At 39.2% G+C, this 22,134-nt stretch overlaps 1 protein-coding gene across 10 annotated transcripts in view; it reads right to left on the bottom strand.

Moving 5' to 3' along the window:
• LOC132816525 (inositol polyphosphate-4-phosphatase type I A) overlaps positions 1 to 22,134 on the bottom strand; it is a 213,749-nt gene that overhangs the window by 24,168 nt on the left and 167,447 nt on the right. For 8 of the 10 annotated variants that reach the window (XM_060826226.1, XM_060826234.1, XM_060826228.1 and 5 more), the window contains 7 exons: positions 15,116 to 15,148; positions 11,632 to 11,804; positions 10,542 to 10,665; positions 9,589 to 9,715; positions 3,398 to 3,538; positions 1,441 to 1,538; positions 122 to 234 (listed from right to left, as the gene is read on the bottom strand). In XM_060826226.1, coding sequence (XP_060682209.1) covers positions 122 to 234; positions 1,441 to 1,538; positions 3,398 to 3,538; positions 9,589 to 9,715; positions 10,542 to 10,665; positions 11,632 to 11,804; positions 15,116 to 15,148 — 809 coding nt within the window. The remainder of the gene's footprint in view (positions 1 to 121; positions 235 to 1,440; positions 1,539 to 3,397; positions 3,539 to 9,588; positions 9,716 to 10,541; positions 10,666 to 11,631; positions 11,805 to 15,115; positions 15,149 to 22,134) is intronic. The other 2 variants (XM_060826233.1, XM_060826235.1) reach the window with 1 other exon arrangement.

Raw genomic sequence — 22,134 nt, 5'->3', positions numbered from 1 at the left:
CAAATGCAGGTTTATATCTAATAATTTTAGCTTTACAACTTATTTTAAAATGTTGATCAATTGTAACCAATCCACTGAAATGTAAAATTCCAGTATTAAACTTGCGAATAAAACAGCTTACCTCAGCGGCTTGCCAAAGGATGTCTACATTCTTATTCTTTCTTGCATGAACATTTTGGCCAAGAAATCTCAACAGTTCAGGCAGACACGTCTGACTCCGGGATCGGGGTAAACCTATAAAAAAACACGTTCATGCAGATGTAAACAGAATAAAAGCAGGGAAGCACTGATGCTATTATTTGTGGAATGTGTTTTACACCATCTACCGGTTATTCACGCTGTACATTCACATTCATCAAACTAGCTAGCACTAGATATGTTTGTGACCTCAGCAATGTGAATTATAAAAATGTATACTTCAACTTACATCAGTCTTTTCTTGATATAAGTCTTTTGTTTATAGTATACCTAACAAATAAGCTTTAGTTTCAGCTTGTAAAAAATGTACGAGCTACCTTGAAGTAGAATGTGTAGGCAAAGTATAAGTTATGGAACTACTGTGGTGCAGGATATTTTCAAAAGTGGAAATCGTTATTAGATTAAACTAACAAGTTTTCAGTAATGCAAGTTTTATAAATCCGTAGGATGCACACCAAACTCACTAAAAAGTGAAGTTATACCATTATGTCTTATTGTGTGGGGTTAGATTTAAACTTAAATCAAACAAAATGTTTTAAACCATTGGATGATTTCTTGAAATACATTTACATTCAGCGAGTACCCCAATATCTGGCCATACCAGGAACTACTGCCGCAAGACCAGACTGGGAAGGGACGGTGATGGTGATAGCGGTGGGGGAGGGATGGGTGCTTTGCGAAAAGTGGGTAGCAAGAAATGGGAGGGTGAGAACACAAAGTGACTGCAAAGTCAGGGTGGTGGAGAGAGACCAGTGGCGGGGAGGGGGCAGTGTAGTGTTAAGAGGTGATAAAGTGGAGAGAGCATGAGGCTGCCAAGCTGACTGTAGGACAGGACAGTTGATTCTCAAAGGCTGCTGAATCTTGAAATAAGCCTGATTCAATTCAAATGCGTGAGAATTTGAAAGCAACACATTTTCTGTCTCAAGCCTCTAAAGATGAATTTCAGAATTGTAACAAAGCAAATTCATGTACAGCTTATTTAATTTGAAATACAGGACTCAATATTTTCACAACCTTTACTTATTCCAATCTGCAATTTTCTTTCCAGACTTGAGACAGAAAAATATGCTGTTTTCAAATTCACAAACAAATATATGAATTGAACTAGGCTTCTTTCAAGTTTCAGTAACCTTTCAGCATGGACTATAGAGCAAGTTATTTTCTCAATAATCTTCCTTCTCTTAATCAGAGTGAGTCACAATACAGTAAAGAGTATTTCAATTCATATCTACACATACTTACAATCATCAGGCAAAACCTCCTTAAACTGCTCATAGTAGGAGTTCAGACGGCCCAAACTCTCAGTATTAATTACTTCTTGTAAAGATGTGTCTCCAAACCTAACCCAGATAAAATAGTGTAAATATCAAAAAATGTGAAAAAAATGGGATTTTAAGAAAATTCATTTCATTGCATCAATTTCATTCTTTTGCCATACCCAAGCCATCTTACAAACGAAAACTATTGGTCAGATTCATTTTAAAGTAAATCTCTAACAACTCTCTGCTAGTACTTGCAAAACACGTGCTGCTCAGAGGAAGATCTTAATCAGATTCTCTCCTTTCCAGCTGGTGTACTTGCGACTTCAGTACTAAGCTGGAATTGAGAACTCGAGAGCAAACGTTGGATCGCCAACTCCCCCCAAAGTGTCTTTCAGAGTTTTCATTAAAATTACGCTTGGAGCTGCAGCTTTTTCTTTAGCTTAAGAACATAACTGACGGAATAATGAAAAAGATGAGACCTGGATGAGAAGCAGGCCATTCAGCGTATCAAGTCTGCTCCTCTAATCAATGAGATCATGGCTGATCTGACAATCCTTAACTCCAGCTTCCTGCCTTTTCTCCCATAACCCCCGATTTCCTGGATTAAAAATCTGTCTCTCTCAGCCTTTACCACAGAGAGCTGTGAAGAATTCCACAAATTCACTACACTAAAGAAGAAATTCTTCCTTATCTATCTTATAGTTTTAAGATGACTTTACCAAATCTGATTATTGTAGCTCTCTGCCATTTTTCTCCATTTAAATATTATTCAGCTCTTCTTTCTTCCAGCTAAAGTGCATAACCTCACATCTTCCCACACTACATTCCATCTGCTAAGTTTTCACCTAATTGGTTAAACTACCTACAGCACTTCTATAGTCTATCATCTTCACCACTTACCTTCCCAACAACTTTTTGTCTGCAAAACCTGGCTAAAGTATATCCATGGGATTTGATTTATTGTTGCCACAGGTACAAAGATATAGTGAAGTGTTATTTTGCGACCTTCAAGCAAATTGTACCTTACAAAGTGCATCAGGTTGCAGAATAGAGTGCAGAATAGTGTTACAGAGCAGAGAAGGTACAGAGATCAGATTGTGCACCCAAAATCCATGTGGTTGACTCTGCCTTTACCATTTACAGTTGAAGTCTGGAACGGTTTGTGCAATGGGAATTACTGATACAGCATCTAAGCAACTATGCTACACAGAGTGATTTTCACCATTCAAGTCATTAAAATATACTGTAAATAATAATGGATTCATTGATCCCAACAGGAATCTTAGTCGCAATACTTCTGCAGTCCAATTGCAGCAACTTAGACACAAAATAGCAAACAGCAGCATTTTGCAAGCAGCCTTCATGCATAAATCCTAAAAACAAGCATACAGGTTCAGCAGGTAATGAGGAAGGCAAATGGAATAATTGGCCTTTATTTCAAAGGAAATGGAGTATAAAATTAAGGTAGTCATGCCAAATCTATACAAGTCACTGGTCAGACCAGTGAACCTTAGGATATTGAGAGTATTCCTGTGCACCCAAAATCCATGTGGTTGACTCTGCCTTTACCATTTACAGATGAAGTCTGGAACGGTTTGTGCAATGGGAATTACTGATACAGCATCTAAGCAACTATGCTACACAGAGGTGATTCACCATCCCATAAGGTTTAAAAATGAAAGAAAATATTGGAAATGTTCAGGAGATCTATCAACATCTGAAAATCCTATGGCAGACTAATGCTTTTATCATTCATTAGAACCCAGTGATTAAACATGTAAATTACTGAGAGCATTGGGTGTCGCAAACATATTCAGCATTTTCTGCTTTTAAATTTCCAGCACTCAAGTAGATCCCTCCGCCCCCCCGTTATCGCTAATCTTAAGAGCTGATGACTCTTTGTAAAGTGGTTTAGCTTGTTTGATAGCAATACTTACTTTTCTGCGAGTGTTTGCTGCTCATTGATACCCACATTAAATAGTACGGGTTGCACTCGAAGTAACATTCCACTCTGTATTTCCCGAGGTAAGGCATCAAACATAGCACCTGGTAGTGGTATTCGCACATTAAATCCATCTCTGTAAAGAGGAATATAGCTTAGGGATTTTACAAGCAAAGTAAATGTTTCAAAACATTCTGACATTCTTTTAGCCCACAAACAGAAGTGTATAAAAAAAACTGCACACAATAGATAAATGCTTAAATAAAGTACAAAATGTCAGTGCTAAAATAGTCAATAGAAGAATATGATATGAGCATTAAAACTGATCAATAATAACAGATGCGCACATTTTTAGTCAACCATAGATCAGCAAATATTAGAGTTGGGAACAGTGCCGTTTCAAATTCTTTTTTGGAATGTGGGGATTGCTGACTGTGTCAGCATTTATTATCCATCTCCCATTGCCCAGGGAGCAATTAAAAGTCAATCACGTTGCCATGGATCTGAAGTAACATGTAAGCCAGGCAAAGGTGGCAGATTATTTTGTCAAAAGGACATTTTAATGGATGGATTTTTATGACAATCAACATTGACAATGTAACCATCAAACTAGTTTTTTATTTCAGATTTTTAATTGATACATATTTCACAATCTGGGCTTCAAAGCCACATTCCCAGAATATTAGACTGGGGCTCTAGATTAATAGTTCTCTGATATTACTATAAATGGCATCACTTCCTCCTAAATATGCAGAAGCACATTGGGAGTAGTGATGATCATATTTTAAGCTTTAACGGCAAGGACATCAAATGCAAAAATTTCCGCTTCCTCCATGAAGTTTATTTCCTAGTCAACAAATTTGTCATCCCTTCCTTGGCCATTGTCTCAACACCCCTGAACATTCAATGGTGTTACCATCACTGACACCTATCAACATCCTGGGAGTATTACCATTGACCAGAAATTCAACCGAATTTGCCACATAAACACATTAACCTCTGACCTGCTCTTGTAGCCAGTTATACTGCACTGAATAACTTGCAGAATCAGATAGCAATAGAGATGTACAGCACAGAAATAGACCCTTTACTCCAACCCGTCCATGCCATCCAGGCATCCCAACCCAAACTAGTCCCACCTGCCAGCACCCGACCCATAACCTTCTAAACCCCTCCTATTCATATACCCATCCAGATGTCTTTTAAAATGTTGCAATTATACCAGCATCCACTACTTCCTCTGGCAACTCATTCAAACATGCACCACCCTCTTCAGAAAAAGTTGCCCCTTAGGTTTCTTTTATATCTTTCCCCCCCACCCTAAACCTATGCCCACTAGTTCTGGACTCCCCCACCCCAGGGAAAAGACTTTGTCTATTTATCCTATCCATGCCCCTCATGATTTTATAAACCTCTATAAGGTCACCCCTCAGCTTCCGACGCTCTAGCGAAAACAGCCACAGTCTATTCAACTTCTCCCGATAACTCATTATCCAACCCTGGCAACATCCTTGTCAAGATGTTCTGAGCCCTTTCAAATTTCACAATGTCCTTCTGATAAGGAGGGAACCAGACTTACATGCAATATTCCAACAGTGGCCTAACGAATGTCCTGTACATTCGCAACTTGACCTCCCAACTCCTGTACTCAATACTCTGACCAATAAAGGAAAGCATACCAAACGCCTTCTTCACTCTCCTATCTACCTGCGACTCCACTTTCAAGGAGCTATGAACCTGCACTCCAAGGTCTCTTTATTCAACAACACTCCCCAGGACTTGGACATTAAGTGTATAAGTCCTGCTAAGATTTGCTTTCCCAAAATGCAGCACCTCACATTTATCTGAATTAAACTCCATCTGCCACTTCTCAGCCCATCTGATCAAGATCACATTGTAATCGGAGGTAACCTTCTTCGATGTCCATTACACCTCCCATTTTGGCAAACTTACTAACCATACCTTTTATGCTCACATCCAAATCATTTATATGAAAAGAAAAGTAGTGGACCCAGCACCGATCCTTGTGGCACTCCACTGGTCACAGGCCTCCAGTCTGAGAAACAACCCTTCACCACCACACTGTCTTCTACCTTTAAGAGTGTTCTGTATCCAAATGGCTAGTTCGCCCTGTATTCCATGAGATCTAACCTTGCTAAACACTCTCCAAATACATGCAACATCCTGTCCCTCAGGATTCCCTCCAAAGACTTGCCCACGATGGACCTCAGGCTCACTGGTCTATAGTTCCTGGCTTGTCCTCACTAGCCTTCTTAAACCACGTTAGCCAACCTCCAGTCTTCCAGTATCTCACCTGTGACCATTGGTGATACAAATATCTCAGTAAGAGACCCAGCAATCACTTCCCTAGCTTCTCAGTTCTAGGGTACACCTGATCAGGTCCTGGGGATATATCCACTTGTATGCATTTCAAGACATCCAGCACTTCCTCCTCTGCAACATGGACATTTTTCAAGATGCCACTATCTATTTCTTTACATTCTACATCCTCCATGTCCTTTTCGATAGTAAACACTGATGCAAAATACTCGTTTAGTATCTCCCCCATCTCCTGCGGCTCCCCACAAAGGCTACCTTGGTGATTTTTCAGGGGCCCTATTCTCTCCCAAGTTACCCTTTTGTCTTTAATGTATTTGTGAAAACCCTTTGGATTCTCCTTAACTCTATTCGGCAAAGCTATCTCGTGCCCTTTTTGCCCTCCTGATTTCTCTCAGAGTATAAAGGCAGTAGGAGTATACTCTAAGGATTCACTCGATCTATCTTGTCTATCTGACATATGCTTCTTCCTTTTTCTTAACCAAACCCCAAATTCTTTAGTCATGCAGCATCTCCTATACATACCAGCCTTTCCTTTCACCCTAACAGGAGTATACTTTTTCTGGACTCATTATTTCTGAAGGCTTCCCATTTTCCAGAAAACATCTGCCTCCAATCAGCTTTTGAAAGTTCTTGCCTAATACTGTTAAAATTGGCCCTTCTCCAATGTAGAACGTCAACTTTTAGATCTGATCTATCCTTTTCATCACTATTTTAAAACGAATAGAATTTTGGTAGCTGGCCCTAAAGTGCTCCCCCACTGACACCTCAGTCACCTGCCCTGCCTTATTTTCCAAAAGTAGGTCGAGTTTTTCACCTTCTCTAGTAGGTCCATCCACATACTGAATCAGAAAATTTTCTTGTACACACTTAAATTCCTCTCCATCTAAACTCTTAACACTATGGCAGTTCCAGTCTGTTTGGATAGTTAAAATCCCCTACCATAAGCACCCTATTATTCTTACTGATAACGGAGATCTCCTTGCAAATTTGTTTCTCCATTTCCCTCTAACTATTAGGGGTTCAAAATACAATCTCAGTAAGGTGATCATCCCTTTCTTATTTCTCAGTTCTACCCAAATAACTTTCTTCGATGTATTTCCGGGAATATTCTCCCTCAGTTCAGCTGTAATGTTATCACTTATCAAAAACACCACTCCCCTCCTCTCATGCCTCCCTTTCTGTCCTTCCTGTAGTATTTGTATCCTGGAACATTAAGCTGCCAGTCCTGTCCATCCCTGAGCCATGTTTATGTAATTGGTATGATATCCCAGTCCCATGTTCCTAACCATGCCCAGAGTTCATCTGCCTCCCCTGTTAGGTCTCTTGCATTGAAATAATAGCAGTTTAATTTATCAGTTCTATCTTGTTCTCTGCTTTGTCCCTGCCTGACCTGACGGTTTGACTTGCCTTTGTTCTCAGATTAATTTCTTTCTTCCTCACTATCTCCTTGCGTCCCACCTCAGCACCCCCCCTGCCCCGCCTTGCTAGTTTAAATCTTCCCACGCAGCTCTAGCAAATCTCCCTGCCAGCATATTAGTCCCCTTCCAATTTAGGTGCAATCTGACCTTCTTGTACAGGTCACTTCTTCCCCAAAAGAGCTTCCAATGATCCAAAAATGTGATTCCTTCTCCCATACACTAGCTCCTCAGCCATGCATTCATCTGCTCTATCCTCCCATTCTTGCCCTCACTAGCTTGTAGCACTAGGAGTAATCCAGATATTACTACTCTCAAGAACCTCCTTTTTTAAATTCCTGCCTAACTCTTTGTAACCTACCTACAGAATCTCAACCTTTTCCCTTTCTAGTCGTTGGTTGCAATGTGTACAATGACTTCTTGCTGGCTTCTCTCTTCCCCTGAGAACATTCTGCATTCTCTCTGAGACATCCTTGATTCTGGCACCAGGGAAGCAACACACCATTCTGACTTTTTGCTGCTGGCCACCAGATATGTCTGTCTGTACCTCACTACAGAATCCCCTAACACAATTGATCTCTTGGAACCCGATGTACCCCTCATTCCATTAGAGCCAGTCTCAATACCAGAAACTTGGCTTTCGTGCTATGTTCCCCTACATCACCCCCTACATTTCCAAAACAGCATAATTGTTTGAAATGGGGATAGCCCCAGAAGACTCCTGCACTAACTGCCTACCTCTTACTTTTCCTGGAGTTAACCCATCTATGTGACCGTATCTGTGACTTTTCCCCCTTCCTAGAAATGTCATCCATCACATCCCCATCCTCTTGTAAATTCCTCATTACCTCTGTCTCTCCAACCAATCCATTCGATCTGATAGGATTCGCAACTAACAGCATTTATTGCAGATATAATCCTCAGTAATCCGTAAACTCTCCTGAAACTCCCACATCCAACAAGAAGAGCATATTACTCTACTAAAGGCCATTTTTGCTTCTTTCAATCTACAGACCCAGAAAATAGCTCTTATTCTTCTACAAAACACTGCTCCAGGTTAAATTAATACTTATGGCTTATGTTTTAAGTTTAATCAAGAGACATATCTCAATAATACATATAATCAAGAAAGAATCCACTCTACTCACCACTGCACACTTACTGTAAGTAAAATATCCACTCGTCTGTTTCCATGCTATGACCTCAACTTGACTCCTCTGAACTCCCCAACCCTGTCCACCATCTACAAGGCACAAGTCAGGTGTGATGGAATACTCTCCACTTGCTTGAACAGATGCAGCTCCAAAGCCACTCAAAAAGCATGACATCATCCAGGACAAAACAGCCCACTTGATTGACACCACATCCATAAGCACACAGTTCCTCCACCACTGATGCTGAATAGCAACAATATATACACTATCTACAAGATGAATTGCAGAAATTCACTAAAGATCCTAAGACAGTATCTTTCCAAACCTACAACCACTTCCCTCTGAGAAGCCAAGCGCAGCAAACACTTAGAAATACACCACCACTTGCAACTGCACCTCCAAGCCACCCAACATCCTAACTTGGAAATTTATCACCGTGTCTTCACTGTCACTGGGTCAAAAATTCTTGAATTGCCTCCCTAACAGCATTGTGGGTCAACCTATAGCACATAGGTTGACTTGCAGCGTTTCAAGAAGGCAGCTCACCATCACATTCTCAAGGGCGATTAGGGATGGCAATAAATGTTGGCCAGCCAGCGATGCCCACATCCCATGAGTAAATAAAACAATATCACCAAGATTCACCACCACATACACTTCACTTATGATCCCCACTGGTCAATATAACTGCGAAGCATCTCAATGTGGTGATTAGTTGACATATTGTTTTAAATTATGTTTTTTCATTGGTTCTAGTCAGTTTAAGTTGCTGCACCTCACCATCATCATCTCTTATTATTTTTCACTGATGTCAGTGAGCAGTACTAGTACCAGCAAGCAACAATTCTGCACCAACTAGCATCTTATACACCTGGACCATTCTGCGGAGAGCCGGCAAGTGACTGAATGAATGCAATAAAAAGTGCTGATCATTAAGATGACCTTATAGCTGCTTAATAGTGGTCTGAATTGAGCAGCAATAGATAAGGGAAGTTACCCGCAGTGAGCAGTTACAGTAAGTATTTGGGGAACCGATCAAATAATGTCATACTACTAAGAGAAAGTTCAATTTCCAATAATTCTAGAGCATAACATGATCTATTTACCAATACCACTGCACAATTTTCAAGGAAACATTAACTGTAAACACTAGCATGGATGTTATTTTACGTGCAATGGTGGCATACAAGGATATACAAAGGTTTTTAATTTTTCACTTACCATTGGAAAATACATCTATCACAAGCTATTCCAGAAAGGAATCCCTCATTACTTACCGGTTTCCAGTAATGACAGGCAGCATATCAACCGACGAAGCAGACATAGCTTGGATTACTTTAAAAGTCACGTTTCGTAAATCCATAATTCCTGTGCTCATATCTTCGAGCATAGCAAGTTCCTCCCCTACAAAAAGTACATTATTAATGTTGGGATGGGGAGTCATGATCACTTTGTTAATTCTTACCTACAATAGAAAGAATAATTAAGTGGCCAAAGAAACATTTTTACACAACACTATTTACTAAACACTTCTAGCTTTTTTAAAATATTAAGGCTTACTTTATTTGGTTATAATATGAATCTTGAGAGAACACCTTTTAATGCAAAGTTAGTTCTTAACTTGTTTCTAGAAAAAGATGTATTCCATGAACAAAGAGCCAGTGCCTATTATTGGGAGTGCACACCAAGCTATTTACAAGGTAGTACAGTATAAAGTGCGACAATACGCTGAAGACACTAACAGTGCCAAGCAGCGAGAAAGTGTTTACGTAATGTAAATACACATACTAAGTGATTACTGAGTATTTAGAGTAAAATTTTCTGAAATGGTTTCACAGCTGTTTTACACTTGCTTTCAGTCTTTTTAAGTACCCACGTATTGAACAAAAACTATCACAAGCACTGAAGCTCAGGGAAAAAAAAACCAAGGGTCACAATAAAGGTTGGATTATACAAGATGTTGAAAGATGGTGGATTACTGATTTTATGCAATGATAAAATGCCTCATGGGACAAAGTTCTCATGATTAAAAAATGAGAGACAATTTTCAGCCAGTTACTGGATTCAGAGGCCTTATATTTACTGTAACCGAGTGGAGGCAATACCACGATAGATATTTCCACCTAAACTAAGTACTAAATACCTTAGGGTTTTTAAAATTTTCAAAAATGGCAGATAGCAGTCTTACAACAAAAATCTAATAACACAAATAAGATTATGAATGTCCTACCATATGTACTTAAAAGACCTTCAAATTGTGCCAACAAGCCAATGGTGTAAAGCTGACGCAAAAATCCGTCATCACGAAGGCAGTTTCTCAGTTTAATAATAAAACCACAGATCAGGGCTGTCAGCTATATTGAAGGTAAAAACAGAAGAATAATATTCAATTAAAAATATGACAAAGAGTTATCAGGAAACATGCAGGGTCTTATTTCTTTCCTTTTTATGGCACAATTCATTTGAAATCCTCTGAAGCAGAATAGTCAGTACCACTGACCAAAATATCCTGTAATAAGTAGAAAGGTCTTTTCAGCAAAAAGACAATAACTTCCCACCTAAACTACATAGAGTAAACATGTTTTTCCTTCTAATGAATCCTAGAATGTCATTTATACACAAGTCGAACAGTGAAAAATGTTACAGGATGTGAATTCTCTTTTCAGAATATATTTTTGTGCATCAATACCTTTTGTATTAGCAAAAATATCTTCGTATTAGAAACAGCAAATAAGTTGAAATTTTGCTTGAAAGGAGATTTTTTTTAAAAATGACACCCAAGTCAAGCTTATTTATATTTGGAGTATGAGATACTTCTGGGTAGCACGGTAGCACAGTGGTTAGCACTGCTGCCTCAGGCAACTCTCTGTGGAGTTTGCACATTCTCCCAGTGTCTGAGTGGGTATCCTCCAGGCGCTCCGGTTTCCTCCCACAGTCCAAAAATGTGCAGGTTAGATGAATTGGCCATGCTAAATTGCCCGCAGTGTTAGGTAAAGGGGTAAATGTAGGGGAATGGGTTTGGTGTGGGTTGCTCTTCGGAGGATCGGTGTGGACTTGTCGAGTCGAAGGGCCTGTTTCCACACTGTAAGTAATCTAATGTCAGCAAATTTTTTAGGTCCATGTTGCAACAAGTTGGTGAGCTGGAAAGCTAAGACAATCACACTGAGTCAATTTTTGCAGCTTCTAGCATTATGGTTATACACAGCATTGTTCAAGGCCTGGTGGGTTTAATTAAACAATATTCGCGATAGAGGAGGAGACAAAGAAAAAAAAAGACACTGGTCACAAAAGAAAAAAACTGCATCAGCATACAAACTTACAGTTTGGCAGAAGACCACGTCTCTGCGGTACTGGATAGTTAAGTCCATTGCTATAGTTGGAGCATTGTCCTGCATTAGTAGAAATACCATAGCTTTCTTTGCCTTGTCACTCATCATAGCTACGCAGTCAGTGAGTGTGGTCAACAGAGGATAAAGTGCTTCACTCCATTCACCTGTTAAGCAGTAAAAGACCAATTAAATTCAATACCTGGGTTTGAGGAAGCAGAACTATCACAGAAACTGAATTAGTGACCAACAATTTTGACTCCCTACTATTAGAATATGGAATTGTGCAAAATCTAGTGTAAGGAAGTAAGAAACACAAACATCTAAATGTTCTGCATCACTGACTGGTGATTTAACTTGTCTCTTCTTCCACCCCACCACAGACATTCCCTTTGTTCTTTTACCACAACCCCTTCCTCAACAAAGAGCAGTGTAAACAAGTTAAGAACAATTTTAAGTAATCGATAGATTTAAATTTAAGTTATCACTCTAAAAAATCAAACTGGTTTTTAAAAGTTACAGTAGGCAACTTGCAGGCATGAGCTTTACATGTTGGGTAAAAGTGAGGACTGCAGATGCTGGAGATTAGAGTCGACAGCGTGGTGCCAGAAAAGCACAGGTCAGGCAGCATCTGAGGAGCAGGAGAAATCGACATTTCGGGCAAAGGCCCTTCATCAGGAAGTTAAGTGTTGGGGTCCACTTCACCATTTTGCACAGGATAAAACTGCTCAAACAATAACATTTCTAGATATCCTACAAATGCATTCATATTTATTGTTATTTCTGTCACATCAGCACTAACATATTTTAATCAAATCTTTTCTTAAATTGATGGTGAACTAATTGTTAAAGGTTAGCTGCTATAATTCACTTTCAAACGAAAGTACCTACACATCACTGATTTTATTATTTGGAAAGACCTCATTCTTTGGCTGTTGTTCTAAAACAACAGCCATTGCCAAAAAAAAGTTAAACATTGCCACTTAGATGTCCTGCAATCTGGATACAAAATGCAAAAAGTGAGAGTATGGACTTTAGTTATAATTAATGCTCAATTGTAACATTCTAGCACCCATGTTTCAGCTACATTACTGAAGAAATTAAATTAGTACAGAAGGGTTGAATTGTTTAATTTGGCCTGACTGATCCTGTTATTTTACTCAGTTTTGAAAAACCTGTTCTGCACCTAAATACTTATGTAATCCAAATCCTGGAGCAACTTCTTAATAGCACAATGTGGGCCCACAAGAAACAGACGACATCAAGGTGACAGCTCATCACCATTTTCTCACTGGCAATTAGGGATGAGCAATAAATGCTGGTCAAGTTCACAAAGTCTAAATACCCTTAAGTGAAGATTATTTTTAAACAATTTCAGAGATTTTTTTCCTTCGTCTGGAGGCTTTATAGGGCAGCTGTAGGAATAAGGGTGGAAGAACTGCTATATACAACTTCCACAACACTCAAAGCATTTTCTATTGCTACTCAAAATCTTGGAGGCTTGCTTACCTCTGTTGTATCCTCTCAGCTTTGAAGTGTTGCATTTCCATCTATAAAGCTAGTCTTCCCCATCCTAATTTCCCTAACTTTCCCACATACTTTATAAACATGTGTATTTAGTTCCTAGTCCTGATAGCCTTGCAATCGTGCTTCACTAATGGCTATCATGTCATATCTTTTCAGTTGAATTTGCTCAAGCTATGATTTGTTCCTTACACAGTTAATTATGCTTAAAGAACGCTTAATTTGCCCTTCTGCTTCAGTGTTCTACTTGGGTGTTTCTTTTTCTTTCATTGTCCAATCACTTTATATCTTTTAGTTTTGCCTTTACTTGAAACGTCTGAAGCACAAAATTAGTCTAATTTCTTGTCTTTTGATTATTTTGAAACTATTATTTGTACTACCTTTTCCATATAAGCCTCCCATCCCCATTCACTGGTTTAAAGTTATCTCCACCCTATTTGTCCCTTACGGTGGGCTATTAGCTCAACCGTCTTGCACTTGCAGCTGGACCAGAGGTACAGTACCTTGAGGAACACCTCTTTCGCTCAGGATTCTTTCAACCATGTGTTCACCTTCATACTTTGCTTCACCTTGTACTAAGTTGATTTGACACGGTTAGTAATTGTGATATTGTTATTTAATTTGGCCCTAACTCCTAGTATTCACCAAAAACAAACCTCTTGTATCCCTTTTCTTATGCTGTTGGTTCGAACATAGATCTCAACCACTGAAATCCTATCCTCTAATACCCTTTCCAGCCTGTTCAAGAGGTTTTGACCCTCGCACCAGATAGGCCATACCATAGAGGTTACTCAATCCTGTTTAAAAAAGGATGCTCTCCATTCTCACTTATTGAATCTTTTGCAATTATGCTTCCCTTCCTCCTCCTGTTGCATTTGGACAGCATCCTGCAACAAGATGTGCCTTGGTCTATAATTTAGTGGGCTTTACAATGACCTATACCTTGTAGTGGCAATATATTGTGTCTGTTTCTGGGGTCTCTATTTTCTATCTTACTCATGCTCCTCATACCCTGTAATTTACCAGCCACAACAGCACTGTTTCAAACTTGCACCACTCCATGAAGTGCGTCCAAAGTTTGGAGCAATCCACCTATTGTTCCACTTCCCTTAAGTGTTGAGGCAGCTCCTTGAGGCTAAAAGGCTGAAGTAAGAAAATTTATTGTACTTAATGGCACAACTTGTAATGATAGAATTTCAGCATGAGTTAGAGGTTGTCAATTCGCTGGTAATGACAATAAATTATGTAACCATACTGTGATTGGTTGCCTCCTATGCTTTAAACCAATCACCCCATCATCTCTATGCCAGGTCCCTGCAAAATCAATGTAACTGGAGCCAAATTGTTGCCTTTTCCCCATGAACACTCCCAATGAATAATTATCCGATTCCCTTTGAAAGCCACAATCAATTCTGCCTCTCCCATATCCTCAGGCAGTGCACTGAAGGATGAAAAAGGTTTCCGCACAACACCACTATTTCTTTTGCCAATCATATTGGATTTATGCCCTCTGGATCTCCCGAAGCCTTCCACTAATTGGAAGTGTTCTCCTTCCTATTGAAGGAAAATTTTCAATTTTAACCTCTCAAAAACTAACTCTAAAAGGAAGACTTTCTTTCAGTCTTTAAAATTACAACTAACCAACTCTTTCATTGCCCTTTCTTCAAGCTTTGAAATTTGCAAAGACTGGAAAGAAACAGAATTAAACTTGACACTTTATTACAAAATCAATTTTAAAATGTTAGCTTAACAAACATGCTCATATTGAGACAAAAGCTGTAATTATCAGTTGTGATGCTCCAGAAATAACAAAAACCAATTTACTTTAAAATAGGTCAGTTTTGTAAACATCCTAGCTGAAGCATCTATGTGCAAAAATGCATTCATGGCAACCCAGATCAGGTGTGAAAAAAGCACAAATTGGCTGGTGAAAGGGCCTGGAAAACGCACATACCTTCGGTAGGGTCCTCTGCAGTGGAGTGGCAATCTGCACAGAAATGGAGGTGCACATGCATGATTAGGAAGCAGCACTTTTTTTCTACTGACAAGCAGATCTAGTTGCTTTTTTCTTTGAAGTATTTTACAATGAGGTGCTTCGCACTCAGCTCTGATAAAGCAGCAAGCAAAACAGAATCAAAGAGCAAGAGCATTTCAGGGCAAGAATGATTCCACCCGGGCATTTTCCAAACACAACATCTTTTAAATTGCCTTACTGAAGTCGATTTCCAAAGTGGGCAAGATAGTGTAGAGTCTTGCAGTGAAAGTTTTACAACATCAGCCCACAATATTTTAAATAAAATAATTGTGTGTTTTGGGACCAGGAAGCTTTCACTAGAAAAATAAGTCACCCATATTAAATATATTAAAGTAATTTCATTAAATGATTAAATATTATACATATAAAAATAAATGGACTTGTCACTTCAATTATAAGTTAACTCGTTTGACAAGGATTTTAATTTTTCATTTTGCACATTAATCTGCATTCAAACATTTGATTTTCTGTGGGCACTGATAGATAAAAATATATTTTTTTTAATATAAGCTCTTGGCTCATATCCACAACTTCCCTAACAGAACTGATTACAGATCTTATCCTAAACACTGCCAGTGATTACTTACAACTATCTATAAAATATATGTAGAAGATTATGAAGCAACTCTCAAATTTCTCTCTTCCCAGGAATGTTTTGACAAATATAAACCTGTATCTTATTACTCTGATTTATTATAACTGAATGGCAAGGAGTTCTTCTATTAAAACACTATAGAGAAAAAGGGGACATCTCTAGGCGTTGGAGCAGAGATAAGCCAGTGGTCTATATCTACTCTGCTCTTAAGATAGATTATAGTTGACCTGGTTTACCTCAACTCCACTTTTTAACCTTATCCCCATGACCTTAGATTTCCTGATTGATTAAAAATGCACGTCTGTCAGCCTAAACTTCAGCTGCTGACAGAAATTTTCCAGGCCTTGTTGAACATAGTACGAGTCCCAATGGATTGAAGGATTGATGCTTTTATTTAAGAAAAGGCAAAGAATAACCCAGAAAAGTACAGCTTGAAGTGGGAAAACTGATGCAATGCATAATACAGTACAAGATAAATACACAGCGAAAGGTAAGTTAATACTGGATAGTTAACATGGCTTTATCAAGGGCAGATCATATCTGACAAATTCAATGGAGTTCTTTGATGGGGCGACACAGACAGTGGCTGAGGATAATTCTGAGCATGCTATATATTTGGACTTCTGGAAAGCATGCAAAACTATGCACAAGTTGACTAGCAAATTAGAACTGTTTGGGATTGATGGACCCTTCATAGTATGGATTATAAACTGGCTAAAAAACAGGACAGAGAGGGTAATAATGATGGACATTTCTCAGATTGGACGAGTTGCAAGTGGTGCTCCCCAGGATTGAGATAGAGACCCTTGCCTTTTCAGATCTGTATAAACGACTTGGAGGAGATGAATATTGAGGGCACAATCTCTAAAGTTGCAGATAATACTAAACAAGGGAGAATACTGAATTATGAGAATGATGCTGAGCAACTTCACAGAGGCACTGACAAGTTGCCCAAATGGGTAAAAGTGTCAAATGAATTTCAGAGCAGAGATATAGAAGATAATGCATTTTGGTAGAGAAACCCAGAGACAAGACAGTCTCAATGATACAGAAGGAGGGGAGTACAGGAGCCTTTGGGTACAAGTGCATAATTCTCAAGAGGGTGGCCAGACAAGTCGAAATACTTAAGGCAGCTCACAGGATCCATGGGTTTATAAGTAGAGTATAAAAGAAGTGATGATACACCTCAACAAATAAAGTCCTGGACAAAGTGCAGAGAGATTTACTAGAATAGTATCAGGAATGAGGGATTTTAGATACAAGATATTATGAAGTTGAAGACATGTACTGTACCTTTGAGAGAGAGTAAATGCTGTTCTGAACTGAGAGATTACAAGTACCTGTGAATAAGACTAGATGGCAATCTCAGTGTACTGGAACATTGAAAATATGTAACATTTGGGTGTGAAATGGATACCAGAGTTATGGTTGCTGTTTGAACAACAATTCAAATTTAACTAGTTTCAATTATGCCCCAGTATGTAACAACTCAATGAGTTTGAATTTATGGTTTTGCCAACATTGAACCAATAAGACGATCCAATGTTTGGAGGTGCAGAAAATGTGTACCATTCGAAAATTGGTCGGAGACCAACTGTTGCTGAGCCACAAAAGTATGGAGAGCTAATATCTTGTTCTCCAAGAAATAAGGAAACCCTCTCTAACAAAAAGTACCTTTTCAAATGAAACAGACTCAATAAAAAGAATGACGCCGACCCAGGGAGATCTTCAGCCAGAAGAAGAAAGACACAGAAGACGACAGCAGCCGTGTGGTTTAGAAATTAAGTTGATGTAATGTTAATGTGTCTTATTGGAACAACATCTTGTTATAGAGTTGGAGGCAGATAATAAGCAAAAAAAAAGAGAAAAGGGGCTTAGAATTGTGAATAGTTGTTTAATAGTCACTTTTAGAGTTAGAAAAATAAACTGATGTTATTTTCGTTAACTAGTGGAATTTGGGAGTTCTCGGTCACTCAAACTTCAACAGATTACGAGGCAAAGTGAGCTTTTCTGGATTTAGTTTAATTAACAGAGGTGTTCACCTCCAGATCATAACAATTTGGGGGCTCGGGTGTGAGATTTGGACAGTTTAGATAGATCCAGTCAGGGATTTGGACAAATTTGTACTGATTTGGGTACAAAAGATTTCAGCAGATTTGAACACTTGTCGATTAGTGCCCTATATTTTTAAATAAAACATAAGTGAGAAAATGTATTTAGTTTCAGTTACTTGTGGTTGGTTAAACTACAAGTGAGGGAAATGATTCAAGATTGCAAGAGGTTCTGAGGTTTGAAGATGCTTCCCAAATTTGCCAAGACAGATGAAGGACATAATTTTAGAATTAGCAAATTGGTTAGAATTAGGCTTAAACAGGCACAAAAGGAAAGCTGAAACGGTAATGGAGTTGGTCAAGCACTTCGCTGTTTCAGAGAAAAGGCAAGTGCAGTAAAGTTAGAAAAACCTAAATTGCAACTGAGGCAAATGTAATGAAGTTAAATAAAGGGAAAGGGGGCCATATTAAAGGAAAAAGAAAGCGGTAGAAGGTTCTTAGCTGAGCAAAGAGAGAGAAAAAAAGAGAAATGGAGAGAGATCTTGAACTTCAGAAGTTGCAAATCAGTCAGGAAAGTTAACAGGATGGAGATGATGAGAGAAGGTAGTGATGTATACAAATATGTTAAAACATTATCACACTTTGATGAGAAAGATGTCGAAGTCTTTATTTCATTTGAGAGATTGGTTAGGCAGGTGGAGTGGCTGGAGGACTTATGGGTAATGCTAGGTCAGACTAAGCTGGTAGACAGAGCTAGTGAGGTATCTGCAGCACTGTCAGATGAGGGGTCAAGAGATTATGCAGATATCAAAAAGGCTATTTTGAGCACTTATGAATTGGGACAAGAAGTATATGTGGTTCAGAAACAAAGGAGGAACTAGGTCAGATTTATGTTGTGTTTGAAAGAATTATATGTAGTAATTTTGATAAAATTGGAATGGGTCTTAAAAATAAATGTCACCTATGAGGCTCAGAGAGATTATTCTGCTGGAGTTTAAAAACTCACTTCCAGAAATGATAAAAATTCAACTGGAGGAACAGAAAGTTCAAGTGGTGAAAAGACTTGCAGAGATGACAGATGAACATGCATTGGTGCATCAGATGAAATTTAGCTTCCGGCAAGAATTTCATCCTGTGAGGAACAGAACTTAGCAGGAGGAGAGATCCTTCACTTCAAAACAAAGAGTAGATCACACCAGAAATACTTTACCACAGGTGAAAAAGGAAACCTAAGAGGGTGGAAGGGAGGTGAAAGGCCTCATGTTTTCACTGCAATGGAGTGGGACACAAAATTACAGTGCCAATGGTTTAAGGCAGGCACTGGAAAGAGATTTCACCTCAGAGGGAGGGACTGACGGCAGGGAAGGAAGGCAGTTACAATTTTGAGAGATATGGGAGCTAATCAGTCTCTAATACTAAGCGATGAACGTATTTGCACCTTTTCCTGATATGTTACCCGAGCGAGTGGTAAATTGTGGAATAGATGGACAGGAATTTAGCATTCTCCTATGTAAGATTGAGTTGGAGATCCAAATCAAGACTGGGGAAGTAACAGTGTGTCAGTTCCAGGAATACAGTTTGTTCTTGGGAACGATTAGCAGGATCCAAAGTGGGAGTGACACCCCTTGTTGTGGAGAAGCCAGGGAACTAAGCAGCTAAAAGAAAAATACTCTGGAATTTTTCCAGACTGCGTAGTAACAAGATCCCACTGTCATAAATCACTGCAAGAAGCGAAAGCTAAAGAGAAAAACAAAGGAGTTGAGGTTCAGTTGGCTGACACTGATGTAATGAAAAGGTTAGAGAAGTTAGGCTCATTTCACCCTGAAGCAGAGAACACGTGGACCTTTTTGATGTGTTCAAAAGTATGAACAATTTTGGCTGGGTAAAAAAAGGATACTCTGTTTGCACTAATTGCTACGTTGGTAACCATGGGTGACAATTTCAAGATTGCCAGCAAGAGAGCTAGCAGTGAGATGAGGAGAAACTTGTTACTCAGTTGTTAGGATTTGGAATGTGCTGTCTGGGACAGTGATGGAGGTGGATTCCATAAGAGGTTTCCAAACAGAGCTGGATATATATTTGTAAGTGATGAATTTCGAGGGCACAGAGATAGGACTGGAGAATGGGACTACCTGGGTAGGTCTTTCGGTAGCCACTGCAGATAGGTTGAGCTGCACGGCTACTGTCTTTATTATAAAATTCTAGGATTTCATAGTATACTTAGTGACTCAACCTCTATAGCTTCCCACAATAAAGAATTCCATAAATTCACTTCCCTCAGAAAAATTCCCCTTCACTTGTATTAAATAGGCCTCCATGACTCAGATTACAGTCATTGGTCACAGACTCTCCCACAAGTGGAAACAACTTTTCCACATCTCCCTTGTAATGATCCCTTGGAGTCACCTGTGTTTCAATAAGGTCTCTTTTTATTCTTCTAAATTCTGATGAGTACAGGCCCAACTTACGAAAGCTCTCCTTCAAACAAAATCCCTCCATACCTGTAATCAACTTTCCAGATTGCCTCTGATGCTAGTATTTCTTTCTTAGATAACGGGACCAAGACTGTTTATAGCATTCCAGGTCTGGTCTGCCTGCAGCCTTGAATACCATTAGCTTTACTTTTACACTCCATCCTTTTAAATAAAGACTAATGGTACATTTGTATCCCTATTATCTGCTGAACTTCTATGCTAGTTTTTTGAGATTCATGCATAGAGATTCCCACATTCCCCTGTGCTGCAGCTCTGGTATTAATTCTCAGCTGAAATCAGTGATCTCCAACAATTGATCCAGATTTAAAAAAAAAGATTTTGTATAAATAATTGTCATTTCTTTTTAAATACGAAAATCAAGAGAAACGTTACACAAAAGTAAATCCATTAGAACTCCAAATATAATATCCACAGCAGAGAAAAAAAAAATCAGAGTGGATATCAGCCCTCCAAAAGATAATAAAATTCAGTCACACACAAGCTGAACATTTAACTTGTATAAAAGAATTTCATGGACTGGGGTGGCCTTATGAGGGGCATGGACAGGATGAATAGCCGTGGTCTTTTTCCCAGGGCAGGGAAATCCAAAACTAGAGGGTATAGATTAAAGGTGAGAGTGGAAAGATTCAAAAAGAGACCTGAGGGGCAATGTTTTCCACACAGAGGGTTGTGAATGAATGGACTGAGCTGCCAGAGGAGGTGGAAGCCAGTACAATTATTTTGCCCTTGGCCCTTATATTTGGAAAGGCAAGGGCTGATTATGGATAGACAACATGGCTTTGTGCATGGGAAATCATGTTCACAAACTTGACTGAGTTTTTTGAAGTAACAAACAGGATTAATGAGAGTAGAGCGGTAGAAGTGATCTATGTGGACTTCAGTAAGGCATTCGACAAGGTTCCCCATGGGAGACTGATTAGCAAAGTGAGATGTCATAGAATGCAGGAAGAACTAGCCATTTGGAGACAGAACTGGCTCACCGTCAGAAGACGGAGGGTGGTAGAGGAGGGTTGTTTTTCAGACTGGAGGCCTGTGACCAGTGGAGTGCCACAAGGATTGGTGCTGGGTCCTCTACTTTTTGTCATTTACATAAATGATTTGGATGCGAACATAAGAGGTAGAGTTAGTAAGTCTTCAGATGACACCAAAATCAGAGGTGTAGTGGACAGCGAAGAGGGTTACCTCAGGTTACAACAGGATCTTGAACAGATGGGCCAATGGGCTGAGACATGGCAGATGAAATTTAATTCAGATAAATGCGAGGTGCTACATTTTGGGAAAGCAAATCTTAGCAGGACGTATACACTTAATGGTAAGGTCCTAGGGAGTGTTGCTGAACAAAGAGACCTTGGAGTGCAGGTTCATAGCTCCTTGAAAGTGGAGTCACAGGTAGATAGGATAGTGAAGGCGGCGTTTGGTATGCTTTCTTTTATTAGTCAGAGTATTGAGTACAGGAGTTGGGAGGTCATGTTGCGGCTGTACAGGACATTGATTAGGCCACTGCTGGAATATTGCGTACAATTCTGGTCTCCTTCCTATCGGAAGGAGGTTGTGAAACTTGAACTGGTTCAGAAAAGATTTACAAGAATGTTACCAGGGTTGGAGGATTTGAGCTATAAGGAGAGAACTAGCCATTTGGACACAAAACTGACACAAAAGGTAGAAGACAGAAGATGGTGGTGGAGGGTTGATTTTCAGACTGGAGGCCAGTGCCACAAGGATCAGTGCTGGATCCACTAATTTTAGTCATTTATATAAATGATTTGGATGTGAGCATAAGAGGTATAGTAACTAAGT

Source organism: Hemiscyllium ocellatum, chromosome 6 (assembly GCF_020745735.1).
Source record: "Hemiscyllium ocellatum isolate sHemOce1 chromosome 6, sHemOce1.pat.X.cur, whole genome shotgun sequence".
Lineage (NCBI taxonomy): Eukaryota > Metazoa > Chordata > Chondrichthyes > Orectolobiformes > Hemiscylliidae > Hemiscyllium > Hemiscyllium ocellatum.
Note: the sequence above shows the minus strand (reverse complement) of the source record. Positions and strands in the feature narration are given on the sequence as shown.